This window comes from Sorex fumeus, unplaced genomic scaffold, assembly GCF_029834395.1.
Source record: "Sorex fumeus unplaced genomic scaffold, SorFum_2.1 ptg000041l, whole genome shotgun sequence".
NCBI lineage: Eukaryota > Metazoa > Chordata > Mammalia > Eulipotyphla > Soricidae > Sorex > Sorex fumeus.
In genome coordinates this window covers 7,565,145-7,582,864 of record NW_026606098.1, presented here as the reverse complement: position 1 = coordinate 7,582,864, position 17,720 = coordinate 7,565,145, and the positions used below count along the sequence as shown (strand labels likewise).

Here is a 17,720-nt window from a genome sequence, read left to right as displayed (position 1 = left end):
AGGTAGGGCGCTTGCCTTGCACGCGGCCGACCTGGGTTCTATTCCCAGCATCCCATATGGTCCCCCAAGCACTGCCAGGAGTAATTCCTGAGTGCAGAGCCAGGAATAACCCTTGAGCATCGCTGGGTGTGACCCAAAAAGAAAAAAAAAGAGAGAGAGATGTATGACCCTGTATTCCTGACCAGGCGACTCAAGGATGTTGGCACATGGGGTCCTGGATCCCCCCGATCAGGGACAAGCACATGGTCACCACGAGCCCCTGGCATGGCAGGCCTGACACTGATGCTGGGAGGTCCTGTGGGACCCCTCCTGAGGCTGCCAAGGTGGTCTCCTCAAGAGGAGCAGCGGGGAGATGGCTGAGGGAGAGGCACAGTGCATCCTGGGGATGAAGTTCCAGCAGGGGAGACAGAAAGTTCTAGATGGTGGGGGAGCCACAGGGATAATGGTGGTCTGGGATGCTCACACTTACGTCCCCAGAAGCCCTGGGTGCGGCCTTGCTGGAATAAGAGTCTCTGCCCAGGTGACTCTAAGGCCCTGGACCTGTCTGCCTGGGCTGGGGCACCCCAGAAACTCCATCTTGTCTCTGGGCACTTGAATCCTGGTTTATTCTAGAAGTTTCAAGCCTCAGTGCGTGGCATCCAGCTGTCATGGCCTGGCCCTGCAAGGCCCCACCCCCGCCTTGCCCCGCCCTGGGCCCTACCCACACCACACCCACCCCACTCTCTGGGGGGGGGGCAGAGGTGGCCGGTTCAGGCTGTCAGGGAGTCACCCGGCTGTGCGAAAGGACCACTGGGACAGGAGGGAGACTTCAAGCCAAGGCTGTTTAATACTCCCCGGTGTGTAGGCCTGCGGGTCGCCCCAGAGGCTCTGCAGAAAAGCACCTGATGATGGCCCCTGGGGCAGAGGCCGCAGGGCCCGGCGTGATCGTGGGGATCAGCAGGCTCTGTTTGGTCCTGGCGCGGCCCCCTAGGGCCAGCTACAAGGTGGAATGCTTCTCGAAGGGCACGGTGAGGAGCCGGGCGGCGGCCTCGTCCAGGAACCAGCAGAGCTTGCCTGTGTGCGGCTGGACCAGCGCCGCCGGGAGGGGGCGCTCCTCCTTGTCTTCCAGGATGCGCTGTGCAGAGAGGCGGGGCTGGCTGTGAGCCCCAGCGGCCCAGGGCCCACCGATAGCCCCCACCGCGAAACGGGGGCACACTCGAAAGAAACGGAAACCTTGTGGGAATGGAGGCTGGGACACACTCTGATGGGGGGGCGGTGCTGAGATTCGGGGGGCGGGGAGGGGGAGGAGTTGGCACAGCCAGGCCACACCAACGGTGCTCAGGGCTGACTCCTGTCTCTGTGCTCGGGGCTTGAGGAACTGTATGGAGTGCCGGGGATGAGCCTGGCTGGCCGGGTGCAGGGCAAGCACCCTCCCTGCTGTGCCAAGGCTCCAGTTCTGCTTTTTCTTTTGCTCTTCCCTTTTCCACCCGTTACCTTGAGGACGGCAGCCTTGCCCTCGCCGGTGGCCACGAAGATGACTGTGCGGGCAGCATTCAGCACCGGGAGTGTCAGGGTCACACGCTGTGGGGGCGGCTTCGGGGAGTCACTGATGGGGGCCACGATCTTCTCCCGCTCCTGATGGGGGGCGCAGGGCAACAGTCACCACGAGAGGCCTGCCCGGGGCCTGTGCTAACTTCAAGGCTCTTTTCAAGGTGGATAAATTGTGGCTGGCAGGAGTTAAGCCTGGGGCCCTGGTTCTTTCTAGAGGTTTCAGGCCCATAGGTGGCTCCCAACTGTGACGGCCTGGCACCCGCAAGTCACCTCTGTGGCAGGGCTAGCTTGGCCCCAGCTGGTCTCTCAGTCTGCCGGAGGCCAGAGGGCAAGAGGGAGCACTCACTTGCAGGAGCGGGTGGTCTGGGAAGAGCGAGCAGGTGTGGCCATCGGGACCCACGCCCAGGATCAGGAGGTCGAACACCGGGATGGAGTCTCCTAGGAAGGCCTGCATGGGCAGTAGGGGAAGGAGGCCCAGAGGACACCATGAGGGAAAGACGGGCTGGTGCCCACGGGCCGGAGGGCTCTGGCAGGGGGACCCCAGACATGGCCATGGGCAGCTGGACCCAGGGCAACACGACAGCTCCAGGGGCGTTTCTGTGGACCACGCCCTGGGGATTGCACTGCGGCTCTGGGTGTTTGTTCTGGGACCGCACAGCGGGGGGGGGGGGGGGGGGGATGGCGCTCACCTGTCGCAGCTTCTGGGCATAGTCCTCGGCGGCCACCTCCACAGGCAGCTGTGGATCAATAGTGAGCACTTGGCTCTCGGGGATGGGCAGCTTGGAGAGCAGGTGGGTCTGCAGCAAGGGGGGACAGCAGGGACACGTCGCCCTTGGGAACATGCAGTGGGGGCACCCCCAGCTGGACCGTAATGCCAGCCTGGCTTGGGAAAACTCCTCTCCACCTGCCTCACGCCACCTCCTCCTAGCAGCCCTCCAGTCTGCCCCCCCCATAGGCTGCCGCTATCATGCCCCAGGATGGCAAACTTGGGGGCTTTGAGGACTCAGCAGAAGAGCAGAAACCCTGGGAGGAGTGCTGGGATAGGGTAGCAGAGATGTGGGGGGGCTCCACTCCAGATTCCCGGGCCTGAGCCAATAGATACACTGCCCTGGGGGTGCAGGCAATGGGGGGCCAGGGAGCAAGAGGAGCAGGGGATGGGGCGCAGCCTGGAACTTCCCAGGGACACACTTTCCCACGTTGCATACTCAGCCTGATCTGTGGACACGTGTCCAAGCGCACGCCCACTCTCTAGACACGCCCCTACGCGCACCCCCATTGGCCCGCCCCATGCTTGAGTCCCTTCCCGTGACACGCCCCCTTCTCCTGGACAAGCATCAGGGACAAGCCCCTTGAAAGCACAGCAGGCGGGCGGGCAGGTTCTGAGAAGTGGACAGACAGGTTTTCCCCGGAAGCACTTGTGCTGCCAGGGCTTTCACCAGCTCACCTTTCACCTTCGCATTTCTACTCTGTCACCTGTGCTAACCCCTTCTTAGGAGCCAGAAAGCCAGAAACCTGGGGGTCCCCCTGGCCCGAGGGCGCAGAGATGTACCGAGGGTAGGTGGGACCTCTCCTCCCCAGGATGGACTGACCAACAGTCCCCCAAGCTCACGTCCACCGGGAACCCCGGAAGGGGGTCAGGTCTCTGGAGAGGGAAGTGGGACGAGACGCCCTGATCCCACGGGCGTCCTGCTAGGCCCAACAGGGAACAGAGACAAAGAGTCACAGAAGGGTGTGTGGAAGGGGCGCAGCACAGCACCCTCGGGCAGCTCCGCGATCTCGGTCGTGGTCCACACTTGCACGGGCTCGGTGACAAGCGTTTCCCCTTCTCTGCGGGACTTCTCCGAAGTCCACCCCAGGGCGCAAGCAGGTACTGGGCCGCTTCTCGGGCCCTGCCCCACACACTGGTCACGACTCCCGTCCTCGGGCCTCAGTGTCCCCATCGCTGCAGAGCGGAGCGTGGGGCGGGCAATCTCGGGATCCGAGCACCCGCCTGGGGAAAGGCGCGCGCCCTCGCCGCCGCCGGCCCTAGGGTGCTCACCCGGTAGAGGCCGTACGTGCTCTCGGCGTGCTCGAAGGGCACGAGGCGCTCGTCGCAGAAGCCCAGCGTCCAGCGCTCCAGGCTGGCGGGCCCGGCGGCGGCGGCGGCGGCGGGCAGCTCGCGGGCCAGCATGGACACCAGGCTGCCGCCCGACAGGCCGAGCGCGAAGCGCGCGCGGGCCCCCGCCAGGCAGCACGCCGCCCGCTGCGCCACCAGCTGCGCCAGCGACGCGCCCAGCTCCTGCGGGCTGGAGAAGACCGAGATGAGACCCGGGGCCGGCGCGGCCATGGCGACGCGGACAGGGAAGCGCGTCCGGCCTGGCCGCCGCGCCTGCGCCGTGGGCCGCGCCTGCGCCCTGGGTGCCGCGAAGCCCGAGCGCGGCCGGGCGGGGCCGGGGCGGGGCCGGGGCGGGGTGGGGCGGGGACGACCCGCCCGCCCCTCCCGTTCTGTTTGCAGGCCCTGAGCCGCCCAGCACAATTCTCTTGCTGCCTCTAAATTGTGAGTCCCACGTGGTCAGGGAAATTGAGAGACCCGTGCCCCAAGAGCTGGGGAGCAGTGTTGTTGGCAGGGACGGGGCACGGGATGGAACCGCGGGGGCTACAGGCAACCCAGGAAGTCCAGTACAAGGACCCCCACAGGATCAGCCCTGGGCTTTGGACACTCGCTGCACCCCGCACTCCCCTCTACCCTCAAGGGGCGGTGATGCCTAGGTGGCCACGGCCACAGGCTCTGGGGACCTCCCTCCCACGCCTTCACCAGCCGCCCCGTGCCTTCCCGACTATTTCGGTGACCACGCGGACACCCGCGGAGGGACAACGCCCTCCCCACGGGCCACTCCACGGCGACGCCTCCCCATGAACTGTCCGCCGCTGCAGTACCCCAAACCCCAACAGACAAGGCCCGCCCCCTGGCCCAGGTGCCCTGCCCATGGCCACATCCCTTTGCTGACCCACTGCTGCCAGCCCAGTGCTGGACAGGTCCCAGACCTGGACAGAGAAGGGTTCTGCTCCCCAGTGGCATCACTCCGTGCCTGCTTTATTTCAAAATCTGAACTAGGAAACAGCCTCGGAACTGGGTGGTGGCCCCGTTATCTCCGCTGCCTGGGGAGTGGGGGCTGCGGGTCACGGTGGCAGGTCCCAATCTCCAGCAAGCCGCCACCACGCCGCCGGAGGGGCTGGGGACGGCCCAAGGCTCCAGCTGTCCCCCGGAAGATCAGCGGGGACATTTCCAGCGGTCAAGCCCCTACACCTTACTGCCTGCACAGGCCGAGGGCAGACACGTAGGACTGGGGCGTGCTAGGGGGCGAACCAGGGTCCCCTGGTGGGAGCTGCATGGAGACCCCGAGGCAGGGAGACATGAGGGCTATAGTCTGGAAGCTTCTGGGGCGCCAAGAAGTCAGCTGGAGCAGGGGGGCCTGCAGACCCTTGACCCAGTCTGGACGTCTCTTGTCCCCTGCAACCCATGAGGGCTAGTCCCCCTCCAGCTCCTGGCTCTGCAGTGGAGATTCAGGGGGCCCGATGCCTGGGAACCCAGAAACCCTGGGAAGGGCTGCTTAAGGCACAGCTGGGAGGGGGGAGGCCCCTCTGTGAACCTCTCACAGTCCCTGCAACCTGGAACTGCCATTCGCTGGCTGAGAGCCCAGGAGAGGTTCAGGGAGAGGGGATGGCGGCACACAGGGGTGCAAAGGAGGACTCGTCCCCAGTCGCAGGCGGGGCTGCCCTCAGAGCAGGGCAGGGGACTATCCGGGCACAGGGGGGCGGGACAGGGCCTGCGAAGGAGGCGTCACAGAGCGAAGGCGCCTGCGCAGATGCGCGTGTAGACCGCCTGGTCCAGCGGCAGGTAGTGGCCCTGTTTCAGGTCCAAGAAGAAGAGCCGGTCCGAGGTCTGGCGGGGGTCGAAGCCCTCGTGCTGCAGCCGCGTCTTCTGGATCTTGAAGGTGCCTGGCGGGGACGGGGAGCATGACTCTAGCCCCGAGTCCCCTGTACCCCCAGGCTTCTGCGCAGGCCCGTTCCACCTCTGCCAGGAGCTGCCCTCCCCGTCTGTCATCCACTCTTCCACCCCCAGCTGCCCCTCTCATCTCCTGAAGCCCCGCCCGCCCCTGCCTGGGCACAGGGGTGCGCCTGCTACCTTCGAGGTCGGGCTGAGCAAACTAGAACCCAAGCGCCAAATTTGCCCTCCCTCCCCTGTATGATTTTTTTTTTCTTTTTGGGTCACACCTGGCAATGCACAGGGGGTTACTCCTGGCTCTGCACTCAGGAGTTACTTATGGCAGTGCTCAGAGGACCATATGGGATGCTGGGAATCGAACCCGGGTCAGCCGAGTGCAAGGCAAACGCCCTACCCACTGTGCTATCGCTCCAGCCCCCCCCCCCACCCGCCCCACGTAAAATTTTGGGGAGTTGTGCTACTGTGTTTGCTATTGTGGGGGACCAGGAGCTCAATGAGTGGGGGGACCTTCAGGGAGAAATCGGGGCCAGGGTGCTGAGCCTGAATGGACCAGGGAGCAGAGAGGGGCACGGGCCGTACCTGTCGTGTCCACCTGCGGCAAGAGGCGCAGGAAGATGGGGCGGGCGTAAGGTGCCAGGACCTTCTGCATCTCCTGGTAGAGCTCGTTGGGGTGCAGCTGGCCCAGGGGGTCTGCGATAGCCGCCATGCCAGCTTTGCCCTCCACTCCTGCGGGCAAAGGGTTGGCTTGACCACGTCTCGACCCACCCCCAGTCACCCTCCCCTGTAGGGGTCCCCGACCTTTCCAGCTGCCACGAAGCCTGCTCCCCAGCTTCTGCGAGCCCCCCGGAGTTCCTAGGCAGGGGGTCATGGCGGTGTGTGCCCGGCGACAAGCCACCTACCTGGCACAGCCACGCCGTACACTGCCACATCGGTCTGGCCCAGCAGGCGGCTGAGCACGGCCTCCACCTCGGTGGTGGACACGTTCTCCCCACGCCAACGGAACGTGTCCCCGCCGCGGTCGCGGAAGTACATGTAGCCCAGTTCGTCCATCACCAGCACGTCACCTGGGGGCAGGCAGGGAGGGTGTCGGTGGGGCGCCGGGGCCGGGCACCCCACCCCTGCTGACCACGCCGCACCTGACAGGTAGGCGCTGTCCCCCTTGCGGAACACGCTGTGTGCCACTTTCTTGCTGGTGGCGCTCTCACTCATGTAGCCGTCGAAGCGCCGCAACGGGTCCTGCTGGTTGATCTGGCCCACCAGGAGGCCGGGCTCCCCTGCGGGAGGCGCAGGCAGGGCTGGGGGGTGCGGGGCGGGGATAGGGGCGGGGCCGCGGGGCGGGGCGGGGTGCGGGGCCGCTCACCCGCCTGGCAGGGGATGCAGAGGCCCTGAGCATCCCGCTGCGGCTCCATGGTGTCCTCGTTCACCTTCACCAGCCGGATGGGGTACACGTGCGGCAGGATGCGACTGTTGAAGCCACAGGCACCCACCTGAGGGGGGACCAGGGGCAGTGAGGGGTCCTGTTCCAGGGTCTGGTCCCTCAACGCCCCCTCCCAACCCCTGAGGCTTGTGGCTGCTCCCCACCCCAGCCAGCCCACACCCCACCTGGAGTGTCCCCGCTACTAAGATCCTGGAGAACGGGGTGCGGGGTACCCAGGCCGGTGCCAGGTGGAAGAGAAAATAGTCCCTAGTGCATGGTCACTGTAACATCTGATGAGGAGGTGGGGCAGGATGTGAAGGAGAAAGACAGGGACCAGAGTCATAGCACTGCGGGGCCGGCACTTTCCTTGCAAGCGGCCAGGCTCGGTTGATCGTGGGCATCCCATATGGTACCTGAGCATCACAGGGAGTGATCCCCAAGTGCATGGCCAGGAGTAAGCCCTGAACACAGCCGGATGTGGCCCGATTAAAAGAAAAAAGCAAGCAGGAAAGAAAAAGGAGGAAGGGTACAAAAATCTGTAAGTCTACAACTGTATCTCATGGTGTTTCACTAATAAAAATTAAAAATAAAAATAAATAAAAATAATTTTTTTAAAAAAAGGAGGAAGGGCAAGAGTAATCCAAGTCCTGGCTAGCGTCTGTCCATCTGTCCATTCTGCAGATGGACCTGGTCAGTCCAGATGCTGCCCAGGGCGGGGATTGCTTTTCTCCTTTGAAGAAAAGGAAGTGAGGGGTGGGGCTGGTCTGCGTCCACTTCCTGGGGTCACTAGGAGCCACCCCCTCTTACAGAGGAAGCCGCAAGGCCAAGGGACTTGCCCCTTGGAAGGATCCTATGCGACCTGCTCTTGGCCTCTCAGCGTCCCGATTCCCCACGTTCCCGGGAGGTAGCGGGAGCGGCCAGAGCCCTAGGGTGGGGTGGGGGCACCCGGCCGCGCCCACCTTGCCGTCCATGTTGGCAATGCTGCAGTTGCACTCGGTGGCGCCGTAGAACTCGCCAATCTGGCGCACCCCAAAGCGCTCGCTGAACTCCTCCCAGATGGCCGGCCGCAGCCCGTTGCCCACAGCCAGGCGCACGCGGTGCTGGCCCTCGGCCTCGCGAACAGGCTGCCGCAGCAGGTAGCGGCAAATCTCCCCGATGTACTGGACCACCTGGAGCGGGGGCAGCGTGGGCCATGGGCAGCCGACAAGAGCCTGCCAGCAGCCCAGGACAGGCCCACCCCACCGTGTGGGCAGAGCCCAGGCTCTGGCCCCCAGCTGTTCCCTGGGCGCAGGGCTCCTGGGGAGGCACAGCTGACACCACCAGTGGACCCTGGACCCTGAAGCAGGACGACCCGTGACCCACACGTCAGCCAGCTCAGCTGCCCCTTGTCTCCTGAGGCCACCTACTGATCCCCAGGTGCTCTGCACTCATCTCTGGGCATCCGATGGCCACCCTCCCCATTCTGCAGCTGGCGAAACTGAGGCAGTCAGGCCTGGGTCTGGACACCCTCCAGATCTGCCTGAAGTCCTCTGCTGCCCTGATCACCCACAGTGGCCCCAGCCCAGCTGCCCCCACCCGCACAAATCCCTATCTGCGCCCCTGCCCCACTTGCAGCCACCTCCTCCCGCTCTGGGACAGCATGGGCACAGTCTGGCTGACCAACCCAGTGCAGTCCCCCGCTGGTGAGAGGGTGGATGTGCCCAAGTTGGGCCACGAAAGGCCGGAGCGATAGCACAGCGGGTAGAGTGTTTGCCTTGCACGCGGCTGACCCAGGTTCGATTCCCAGCATCCATATGGTTCCCTGAGCACCGCCAGGAGTAATTCCTGAGTGCAGAGCCAGGAGTAACCCCTGTGCATCACCAGGTGTGACCCAAAGAGCAAAAAAAAAAAAAAAAAGAAAAGAAAAACACCACACACACACAAAAAAACAAGCTAGTCCATGGAGAATCAGCCCTGAGGGTCTGGACCTATAGCAGCTGCTGGGAATAGCCCTGGAGAGACTGGAAGGGGGATGGCAGCACCCCCTGAGCAAGGCCGGGGACAGGAGGAACACATGGAGGGTCATCCAGCCTCAGCCACTTGACAAATCTGTTTCTGAAAGCCACGCGCAGGTTAGGGCTGGGGCTCCTGACAGTGCCCTGTCCCTCGCCTGCAGGGACCCAGCCAAGCTCTGGGCAGCTCTCCCTGTCCTCCTTAGAAACCAGGCCAGGGAGGGGTGGCCAAGGGTGACAATGACGCCCTTGTGGCCCAAGGCCACCGCCAAGCACTGGGAGCCAACAGCTGCCGCCTGCTTCCGCCCGGCCCTGACAGTGGGGGGCGAGGGGGGCAGAGTGCAGAAGGGGCCCCTGGCAGTCTCCAGATGGGGCAGACAGCAGGGAAGCCTGGGGGCGGGAGCCAGGAGCACCACAGCCGTGGAGGGCTGGGAACCTCTCCCCACAGGCAGTGCCCTTGGAAAGCAGGACCCTAAGGGCTTCCGCAGGCTCCCACCCCGCCATCACAGTCCCCCTGCTGTGATGATACTGAACTGACATTTGCTCATGAGTGTGTGTGCACATACGTACACATGTGTGTGTGCACATGTGTGCAAACGCACCATGTGTCCTGGGCCTGGCTCAGGGCATGGGTACCTCACATGGCCATGCAACCTTCCCCACCACCATCTAGAACCTTCCGTCTCCCCTCCCGCAGCCTGCCCCTTAGTCCACTCGTTCAGGGGCTCACAAACACCTCTTCTGCCTCCACAGACATGGGGGTGCCTATGCGTACAGTGCGCGCGATACAGCTCTTCATAGACTTGTCATTTTTGTTTTGTTTGGGGGGCCACAGTCACCGGTGCTCAGGGTTTACTCCTGGCTCCGTGCTCAAGGATCATTCCTGGGGACTCAGGGGGATCATATGGGGTGCTGGCAATGCAAGGCAAGTGCCTTCCCCACTGAACTATCTCTGGCCCATTCAGACTTTCAAAATCTTCCCCCCCCCCCACAAGTCCTTACCAAAAATGTACAAAATCCAGGAAAACGTCCAGAAAGTGGGGGACTAAGGGATTGAGGGGAGGAAACTGGGCCAGAGCTCCTTCTGGAACTACATGGAGTTGGTGGTGGCCCGACCCAAGTCTGTGGCTGACAGCCCAGAACTGCCCACTACAAATGGCTCCTCGTGGGAACTGCACCTCCACTTGGAAGGAAAACGATGCTGTGAGTGGTTTTCCAGAAACATCTGGGCAGGAAATCCTCTGGCACCTGGAACCGCTTACAGTAACAGGGGCGTGGGGGAGCTGGGAGGTGCTGGGGTCCCTGGTCATTCCTAGCTCCATGAATACATATTTGAAGCTTTGTAATTCCAGTTGCTTCCAGATGGACTTTTTCTTTGGGGGGTGGGGGAACTTGGGGGTACTCGGTGATCATTCCCAGTGGTGCTCAGGGTCATATGCACTGCCCAGGATCAAACTGAGTTGGCCACACGCAAGGCAAGTGCCTTACACCATACTACCTCTCCAGACCCACATCATTCCGTTTTGAAGACCAGCCTTCTTATACTCCAAAATTCAGACTAGTGTTTCCCCGAGAATCTCCTCCCCAAGCAGAATTTCAGCCCCTCCACACAGTGTGGGGTCCTCTGGAGGCCCAGCCCAGAACCCTGCTCTACACCGCTGTGTGATCTGGGGAGGCTGATAAACCTCTCTGGTCCTCTCCACACAGTGGCACTCCTCTCCCCTGAGAGGTGATCGACTCAGCGCTCTGAGACACCTTCATGTCCAAATTCTGAGCCCGTTTCCTTTCACTGCAGGGGCACAGGGTGACCCTCCTGCTCCCCTGCATAGCTGAGGACCCCCACCTCGCCTTGGCTGCACCCATCTTTCACAAAGAGCCACAGGCAGCTTCTCAGCGCCTAGCCAGCCAGAAGGGCGACCATGGGGGGGAGGGAGCAGCGGTGTCAGTGGCACAACGAGGGTTACAAGCTAAGGGGTGGGGTCTCGGGATGGGGCACAGGCAGAGGGGTTGGAGCACCAAAGGGAACGACATTGATGCAGGAGTGGTACTTAAGGGTAGGGGGGTAGGTGGAGAGGTGGAGCACTGGGGCAGGAGCCGAGCAGCAGAGGAAGAGTGGGCATGGGGAAAGGACAGAGCATTTGGAAGAGGTGGGGCCTCGGAGGAGAGGCAGAAACTCAGGGAGAGGAGGGGCAGCAGGGAGGGGTAGAGCATCAGGGCACTGGAGGGGAGGAGCTTGGGGAGTGAAGGGGCAGAGCATCGAGAGGTTGGTGCACAGGGGAGGGGCGGGTCATTGGGAGAGGGCGGGACATCGGGAGGGGCGGAGCATCGGTGAAGGGCGGGGCATCGGAAGAAGGCGTGGCATCAGGAGAGGCGGGGCATGGGCGGGATATAGGGAGAGAGCGGGACCTCAGGAGAGGGCGGGGCATCAGGAGAGGCCTGGGCATCAGGAGAGGCCTGGGCATCAGGAGAGGCCTGGGCATAAGGAGGGGGAGGGTCTTCAGGCGGGGCATCGGGGAGGGCAGGACCTCGGGAGAGGTGGGGCCTTGAGGAGGGAATCAGGAGGGGGTGGATGGGCAGGCTCAGGTGGGAGGGCAGGGGCAAGGGCGAGTGGGGGGCGGGACTCGGAGGGGCAGGACTCGGGTGGGGGCCTGACCGTGCAGTTGAACTGGACGCAGTCGTCCCAGAAGCGGCTGGCCGAGAACTTCTTGCGGAGGACCACGGTCTGCCCATAGAGGAGACACTGGCCCACGCCCATGATGTTCCCTGCGGAGACGCACCGGGTGAGGGGTCGCGGGCGCCGCACCACCCCCCGCCTGCCTCGCCGTACCTGCAGAGTGGTACAGGGGCAGGCAGTTGTACAGCACGTCGGCCTGGTTCATGCTGTAGGCGTGGTGGCCAAAGGCCGCGATGCGGTAGTACCTGCGGGCAGCAGCAGAGAGTGGCAGCGGGTGCTGCGGGGCGGCCAGGAGTGCGAGGATACTGCGAGGGGCGAGCTGGCGAGGGGCTCCTGGAAGAGGTGCCTGTCCACGGTCTAAGTAGGTCGAGGGATTACCCGGGGCAGTCAGGGAGAGGGGCCTAGGAACTTGGGTAGTTGTGCGGGGTGGGGAGCAGCGCGGGGGTCTCGGCAACCCAGAGTCCTGGGGGGGGTGGGGGCGGGGGTCGCGCCCCGCAGGGCCCTCACCTGCTGTGGACGATGATGGCGGCCTTGGGCAGCCCCGTGGTCCCCGAGGTGTAGATGTAGAACAGCCGATCTGGGGAAATGTGGTGATGGGGTGGGGTCTGGGCAGTGGGGGCGGGGTCTGGGCGGCCCGGCGGGGTGTGTCCCCCCACTCACCGTCCATGCCCTTGCCCGCGGGCTGCGCGGGGGCCTCGGTGGACGCGCCGAGCAGCAGCGGGTCCAAGAGCTGGGCGTCCGACAGGCCACCCTCAGGCCCTGGCTCTCCCGTGCAGAACTTGGTCAGGCTCTTGCCCAGCTGCGCGCTGACCTCGGCCACCGCTGCGGACCAGGAGCCCAGGAAATGGGGACGGTGAGGCGTGGCTGGGCGGGCGCCCCTCACCGCCGCCACCTCCCCCGCGCCCCGCGCCCACCTCACCCTCCGCTAGCTCCGCGCCGAAGACCAGGGCCTTGGCGCCCGACGTGCCCAGGCAGAAGGCCAGCGGCTCCCGGCGTAGGTTCACGTTGAGCAGCGCCGCCTCCACGCCCGCCTTGGCCAGGCCCAGCCACAGCCCCACGAACTCCGGCCGGCCCTCCACGAACACGGCCACCACGTCGCCCGGCCCGAAGCCTCGCTGACGGAACAGGTTGGCCACGGCGTTGGCGTAGGCATCCAGGCGCGCAAAGGTCCAGCGCGCCCCGCTGCCCGCGTCCACCAGCGCCAGGCGCTCCGGCTGTCGCTGCGCCACGGCCTGGAAGATGCCCGGGATGGTGTGGCCGGCGCGCTGGTGGCGCCGCAGCTCCAGCCTCACCCGGAGTAGGACGGAGAGGCCGCTGGGTGGGGAGGGCGAGCGGAAGGATGTGTCACCCGGGGGTACAGGGTGCCCTCTGCCTGCAGCTCTCCTGGGAGGGGGGGACAGAGCCCAGAAGCTGACCCAGTTCTCGGGTGGGTCGGGGGCGCGGCCTCACGCTGGAACATCTGACCCCCGACACCCACTGGGACCGTCCCCTCCACCTGTACCAGCAAAGTCGGGCACTGTGTCCCCAAGCTGCCTGCTGGGGTGTGTGCCCTGGAGGAGGGGAGCCAGCCATGAACATTTCCTGTCCTGCCAACAGCACCCAGAGTCCGTCCTGCTGCCAGGCTGTGTGACACAGCGCTCTCCTCCCCACAGGCCCCCCACCTAGTCACAGCTGGGTCTGCTCCCCACCCTCACCCCTCCTCCCACGCTCCCCTCTCTCCTCCCCTCCATGGCACCCAGGTCCCTGCACCCCATCCCGGCCACCCACGCCTCCACCCCCCAGGGCCTCTCTGCCAGGACAGTGCCCACTGCAGCTGCCACCACCACCCTGCCAGGGCCACACCCGGCATCAAGCCCAGCCCATGCCCCTGGGCAATTGCTCCCTCTCCCTCTCTCTCTGTCCCCCTGTCCCATTTCCCTCTCTGTCCCCCGTTCCCTCTCCCTCTGTGTCCCCCTGTCCCATCTCCCTCTCTGTCCCCAGTCCATCCTGTCCCCCTCTGTCCCCTCTATCTGTCCCTCCCACTCTCAGTTCGCTCCTTTACCACTGGTCCCTGGTGGAGGGTCACGTGTCTGTCCCCTCTAAGGCAGGGGGACACAACTGCATGGAGACCAGGCCCCCTCCTGGTGTGGCCGAGAGCGGCCATCCCAGCCTCGGGGCCATCACTGAGGGTGGGCAGGCTCTGGGACATGCAGGGCCCAGGGAGAAGGAGCCAAGACAGGGATTCTGGGCAGGGAGACCCAGAGGACAGCTCTGGTTGTGGGGTCCCCTGAGCCAGTGCCAGTTGCTGCCCACACTCCCTACTTGTTTCCCCCTATGCGTGGCCAAAAGGTGTGGGGGCCCCAAGTCTGGGCTCCATCCCCCGCTCCCTCACCCCCACCTGTGTGTCAGACTGGATGTGACCGTGGCCCTGAGCCATGTCCAAGTCCTGGCACCTCCCGCCCCTGACCTGTGAATGACCCTCCAGCGGATAAAGGGCTTGTGCGGGGCTGGGGAGCTGCGGGGTGCTGGGGTGGGTCTCAGAGACATCAAGCAGATGTGGGGGCGTGACCACAGCCTGTGTCCTTCAGGAAGAGCCTGGATGGGGCTGGCTCAGCCCATGAGTCCGTACCTACTAGGGGGCCTCTCCTGGTGCTGCCCAGCTGCTGCTGACCTTTGTCCATTGAGGGTTCTTCCCCCACAACAGGGCCTGGCACCTCTCCCTCTGTCTAGGAGCACTTCCTCCTACTTGCCCCAACCCTCCTCCCCAGACACCAGACCAACTGGGAACTGGCTCTGCTGCCCTCAGCCCTGCCTGTTCCCGCCACTCCAGCGCTGCCTAGCCACCTTACAGACACATCAGCCCCTCACATGCTTTGCAGCGTGAGACAGTGTGGCAGTCTGTACCCCTTCTCCTCTGCCCAGTGACATGACCATCTGCATGTGATGGCTGGAGCCACAGCGGGCACTATGAAGCCATGAGGAGAACAGGTGGAGATATCACATCTTTGCAGCTCAGAGAGCACTTCAGAAAGATGGCAGGAATTGGGGTCAAGGAGAGCATGGGAAGCAATAAAGTAAGCCACCTGACCCACGGGATCCCAAAGGCTAACCCCATCGCAGGGGCCCCTCCCCAGCACCTGAATCTCCCCCCCCACCAAGTTCCCAGTCTCAATCAATCAGAGCCCCCATCATGCAGGTCTGGAAACATGTCCCAAGTCCCACAGCGACCCTCCAGCCAACAGAAGCCTGTGTGTGCCCACAAGAAAAACACCTATTAAGAGACCCCAAAACTCCAGGGGCCTGGGGAGAGGACAGGAGGCCCTGGGCGGCCTCCTCCAGACCACAAGATCCCTCAGAACCTCAGCAGTGGCCCCTGAGCACTTCAGGCATTGCCAGATTTGACCCCCCAAAAAAGTCTTTGCAGATGCCCCAAGAAGCACTTTCAAACTCCTAAATTTCAGGCACCTTCAAACCGAGTTCTCAATAGACCCAAAGCATCTTACGTTGCTGGGTTTCCCTGCGAGCCACCAGGTACCTACCCGCGTCCCTAAAGGCCTCCCTGAGTCTCTGTCGTGGTCCTGAGATGCAGATCCCAAACCCACAGTTCCCCAGTGACACCCAGTGTCCTGGAAGTCCGGGCCGCCCCTGACTCTCCGAGGCTGTGTTTCGGCCCCTGAATTCACTCCTGGAGCTGCAAGAACCTTGAGACTACTTGTCTCCCACCAGCAACCCCCAGGCGGTCCGCGGCGACCCCTCTGGGCTCTCCAAACCCGCTATTCCTCAGTCCCGGCCCGGCCCCCAGTCTCCAAACCTCGGAACCCAGCCCTCAGCCCCCCCCTCCCGAAGCCCCGCTGCATAAGCCCCCTCGGTTTGTTTCTCGGGTTCCGGCATACCCTCCCGGCCTGGCGCGGACCCGGACCCGCATCAGGACGCACTCACAAGAGGTCCCGCCTGGCCGTCTTGCAGACGATGCGCAGGAAACGCCAGCCGCCGCCTCCCACGTACACGCCGACCGCCGCCGCGGCGCTCCAGGTCCACGGCAGCCCGAGCAGCCACAGCAGCATCAGCGAGGCCACGGAGGCCGCGCCCGCGCCCGGAGTCCGCATCCTGGGAGGCCGACAGAGCCGAGACCTGGGCCTCAGGGGCCTGGGCCCGCCCAGGACACCCCGCCCACTGCCCGCTCGCCGGCGACACGCCCCCGGAGGCCCTGCCCGGGGATAGGCAACTCCCTCAGGTCCGCCCCCAGGAACGCCCCCGGGTCCCTCCTTGCCGCTCCGGGAAGCCAGACCCCGCCCCCAGGAGGTGCCCCCACCACCCCACGCCAGAACCCAGAAAGATTCGCCAAGTCTCGGCCCCGCCCCGCTCCAAGCAAGATCGTCGGGTCGCAAGCCCAGCGCCCCCAAGGACGAGGACTGGCTTTGTACGGACCTGCGGGGCTCTAAAAACGAGCTGCACCCGCACTACGAGGCCCGGGTTCTTAGGCTGCACCTGATTCCCTAGAACACTGGCCTAGGCTCGTTCGGGTCACTGGACCAGGCCACGCCCCCACTAGCAGCGCAGCCTCCACCTGTCTTGCTCGCGGTTATTTTGTTGCAGCGGCCGCCAGGCCACAGGCATTGCACGTGACCAAGTGTTATGCTCCGCCCCCTTCCTCAGACTCCGCCCCATCGGTCACAGGCTCCGCCCTATAGGCCACAGGCTCCGCCCCTCGCTCAAGCCCCGCCCCGCGCAGGGCTCAGGTCGAAATTCCCCGCTCCAGTTCCACCCCCGGCTCCATCCGGGTTCCGATTCACCTGTCGCCCAGGCCCCGCCCATCGGCCCGCCCAGGCCCGCCCCGGGTCCCCGACCGACCGCGGTGGCCCAGAGCCCCTCAGCTACCCGCGAACCAGGCCGGCCCCTTGCCGAAGGCCGTGGCCATAGAGAGAGTTCCGGGCCAGAGAGACCACAGCCACTGAGACGCGGGAGCTAGAAGGGCCCGTCGCCGGCGCCGCTGTCTCCATGGCAACCAAACTGCGTTTTCCCCTACCCCCACCGCCCTGGCCCCGGGCGCCGCGTTAGAAAACACGTGCGTCCCTCCTACGGGGCGGGGGCGTGGAGAATCTCTGCCCCGGGGCGCGGAAAGTTCGGGCTCTCTAACTGGGTTGCCCTGCAGGGCTCCTGCCTCGGCTTGTTCAGATCTCATCCTTGGCGCTTCTGGATGTCAAATTCATTCCTGGGAGTCCTCAATTCCCTCCGTCCAGGTTTCAGGAGGCTCTGAATGGGTCTTGCAGATAGATGGCAAGGACCCACCTCATCCAGTTTTCAGAGCTTGTCATCGCGGAGGCCGAGCATGCACCTCTTCCTCAGAATGAGGTCCTGAGGTCCAACCCCAGCCTCCACCTAGGAAACGTTTGCACCAGGCTATCGATCTGCCCAGTGCGCCCCTCTGCACGTAGAAGCCCTAAATGCTCCCCCACAGTCCCTGAAAGCCCTGGTTAGGTCGGCCAGCGCTGGCCTGGCTGTCCACCACCCTGATTCCTGGCTCACCTGGAGCCCTCGGTCGCAGCTCCCAGCAGCTCCTGCAGGAGGCGAGAAGGGAGGAGGAGGATCAAGGCGGAGACGTTGACGCGTGCAGGGCAGGCTGGCCGGTGCAGGGGGCTCCCAGCTCCGTTTCTGTACACCGCTGGGTCCCACTCTGGGCGCTCACTGCCCACTGGGGCCTGCGCCCCGTGTCCCTCCCTCCCAGCTCCCCACCCCTTTCCACCCCTACTTGTTTTCTGCCTCTGCTGGCTTGGCCGACCTTTCCAGAGCGCTTCCTGGGGGACTGCCAGGGCCGGCTCCCAGCACTACTGGCAGGCACGGCTGGGCAGGCATCACCCCACGCCGCTTTCTGTGCCTGCCAGCCGCACCCGTTGCGCGGGATGGGGGCCTGGGAGACAGATCCGGAGCCCAGGCCCAGAGCCAGCCCCTTTCCCAGGCAGAACTTAAGGCTGTCATAGGGGCCAGCTCTGCTCCCGCTGACTCTGTGCGGGTCACCCCCATTTTGCAGCAAAAGATACTGAGGCTCATGGCTATCACACAGTGGGGAGTTGGGGTTCACTCCTGTCCTCTTTCCTCTCCCTCTCAGTCCCGGCTCCCTATCCTCACTGCCCCCCACCTATCCCC

General features: G+C 64.4%; 2 protein-coding genes across 4 annotated transcripts; both read right to left on the bottom strand.

Annotated features, from left to right (window-relative positions):
- Positions 1–802: 802 nt before the first annotated feature.
- Positions 803–3,914, bottom strand: PGLS (6-phosphogluconolactonase). Its single transcript, XM_056119815.1, has 5 exons — positions 3,569–3,914; positions 2,220–2,327; positions 1,877–1,978; positions 1,474–1,614; positions 803–1,114 (listed from the first exon to the last, which is right to left on the bottom strand). The coding sequence occupies exons 1-5, from the start codon at positions 3,854–3,856 to the stop codon at positions 977–979; spliced, it is 777 nt and encodes a 258-aa protein (XP_055975790.1). The 5' UTR covers positions 3,857–3,914; the 3' UTR covers positions 803–976.
- A 1,415-nt stretch (positions 3,915–5,329) lies between these two features.
- SLC27A1 (solute carrier family 27 member 1) lies at positions 5,330–17,210 on the bottom strand. 3 transcript variants are annotated; one of them, XM_056119783.1, is made up of 13 exons: positions 17,103–17,210; positions 15,516–15,683; positions 12,517–12,911; positions 12,258–12,419; positions 12,105–12,174; positions 11,751–11,842; positions 11,577–11,686; positions 7,892–8,101; positions 6,876–7,002; positions 6,652–6,789; positions 6,415–6,579; positions 6,095–6,241; positions 5,330–5,508 (listed from the first exon to the last, which is right to left on the bottom strand). In XM_056119783.1, the coding sequence occupies exons 2-13, from the start codon at positions 15,680–15,682 to the stop codon at positions 5,351–5,353; spliced, it is 1,941 nt and encodes a 646-aa protein (XP_055975758.1). In that variant the 5' UTR covers position 15,683; positions 17,103–17,210; the 3' UTR covers positions 5,330–5,350. The 3 variants fall into 3 exon arrangements, with proteins under 3 accessions (XP_055975758.1, XP_055975757.1, XP_055975756.1); XM_056119782.1 differs by lacking the exon at positions 17,103–17,210 and adding an exon at positions 16,065–16,174; XM_056119781.1 differs by lacking the exon at positions 17,103–17,210 and adding an exon at positions 16,032–16,127.
- Between the last annotated feature and the right edge of the window lie 510 nt (positions 17,211–17,720).

What these genes read in the sequence shown, in the direction of transcription:
- PGLS (XM_056119815.1), bottom strand. Translation starts at nt 3,856, where the DNA reads ATGGCCGCGCCGGCCCCGGGTCTCATCTCGGTCTTCTCCAGCCCGCAG. An exon ending in GCACGTACGGCCTCTACCGG is followed by an intron (nt 2,328 to 3,568) that starts GTGAGCACCCTA and finishes CCCTTGCTGCAG; the next exon opens with ACCCACCTGCTCTCCAAGCT. An exon ending in ATGCCCAGAAGCTGCGACAG is followed by an intron (nt 1,979 to 2,219) that starts GTGAGCGCCATC and finishes CTGCCCATGCAG; the next exon opens with GCCTTCCTAGGAGACTCCAT.
- SLC27A1 (XM_056119783.1), bottom strand. Translation starts at nt 15,682, where the DNA reads ATGCGGACTCCGGGCGCGGGCGCGGCCTCCGTGGCCTCGCTGATGCTG. An exon ending in GCGTCCAGTTCAACTGCACG is followed by an intron (nt 8,102 to 11,576) that starts GTCAGGCCCCCA and finishes CCCCCGCTCCAG; the next exon opens with GTGGTCCAGTACATCGGGGA. An exon ending in GGACAGCGCCTACCTGTCAG is followed by an intron (nt 6,580 to 6,651) that starts GTGCGGCGTGGT and finishes GCCTGCCCCCAG; the next exon opens with GTGACGTGCTGGTGATGGAC.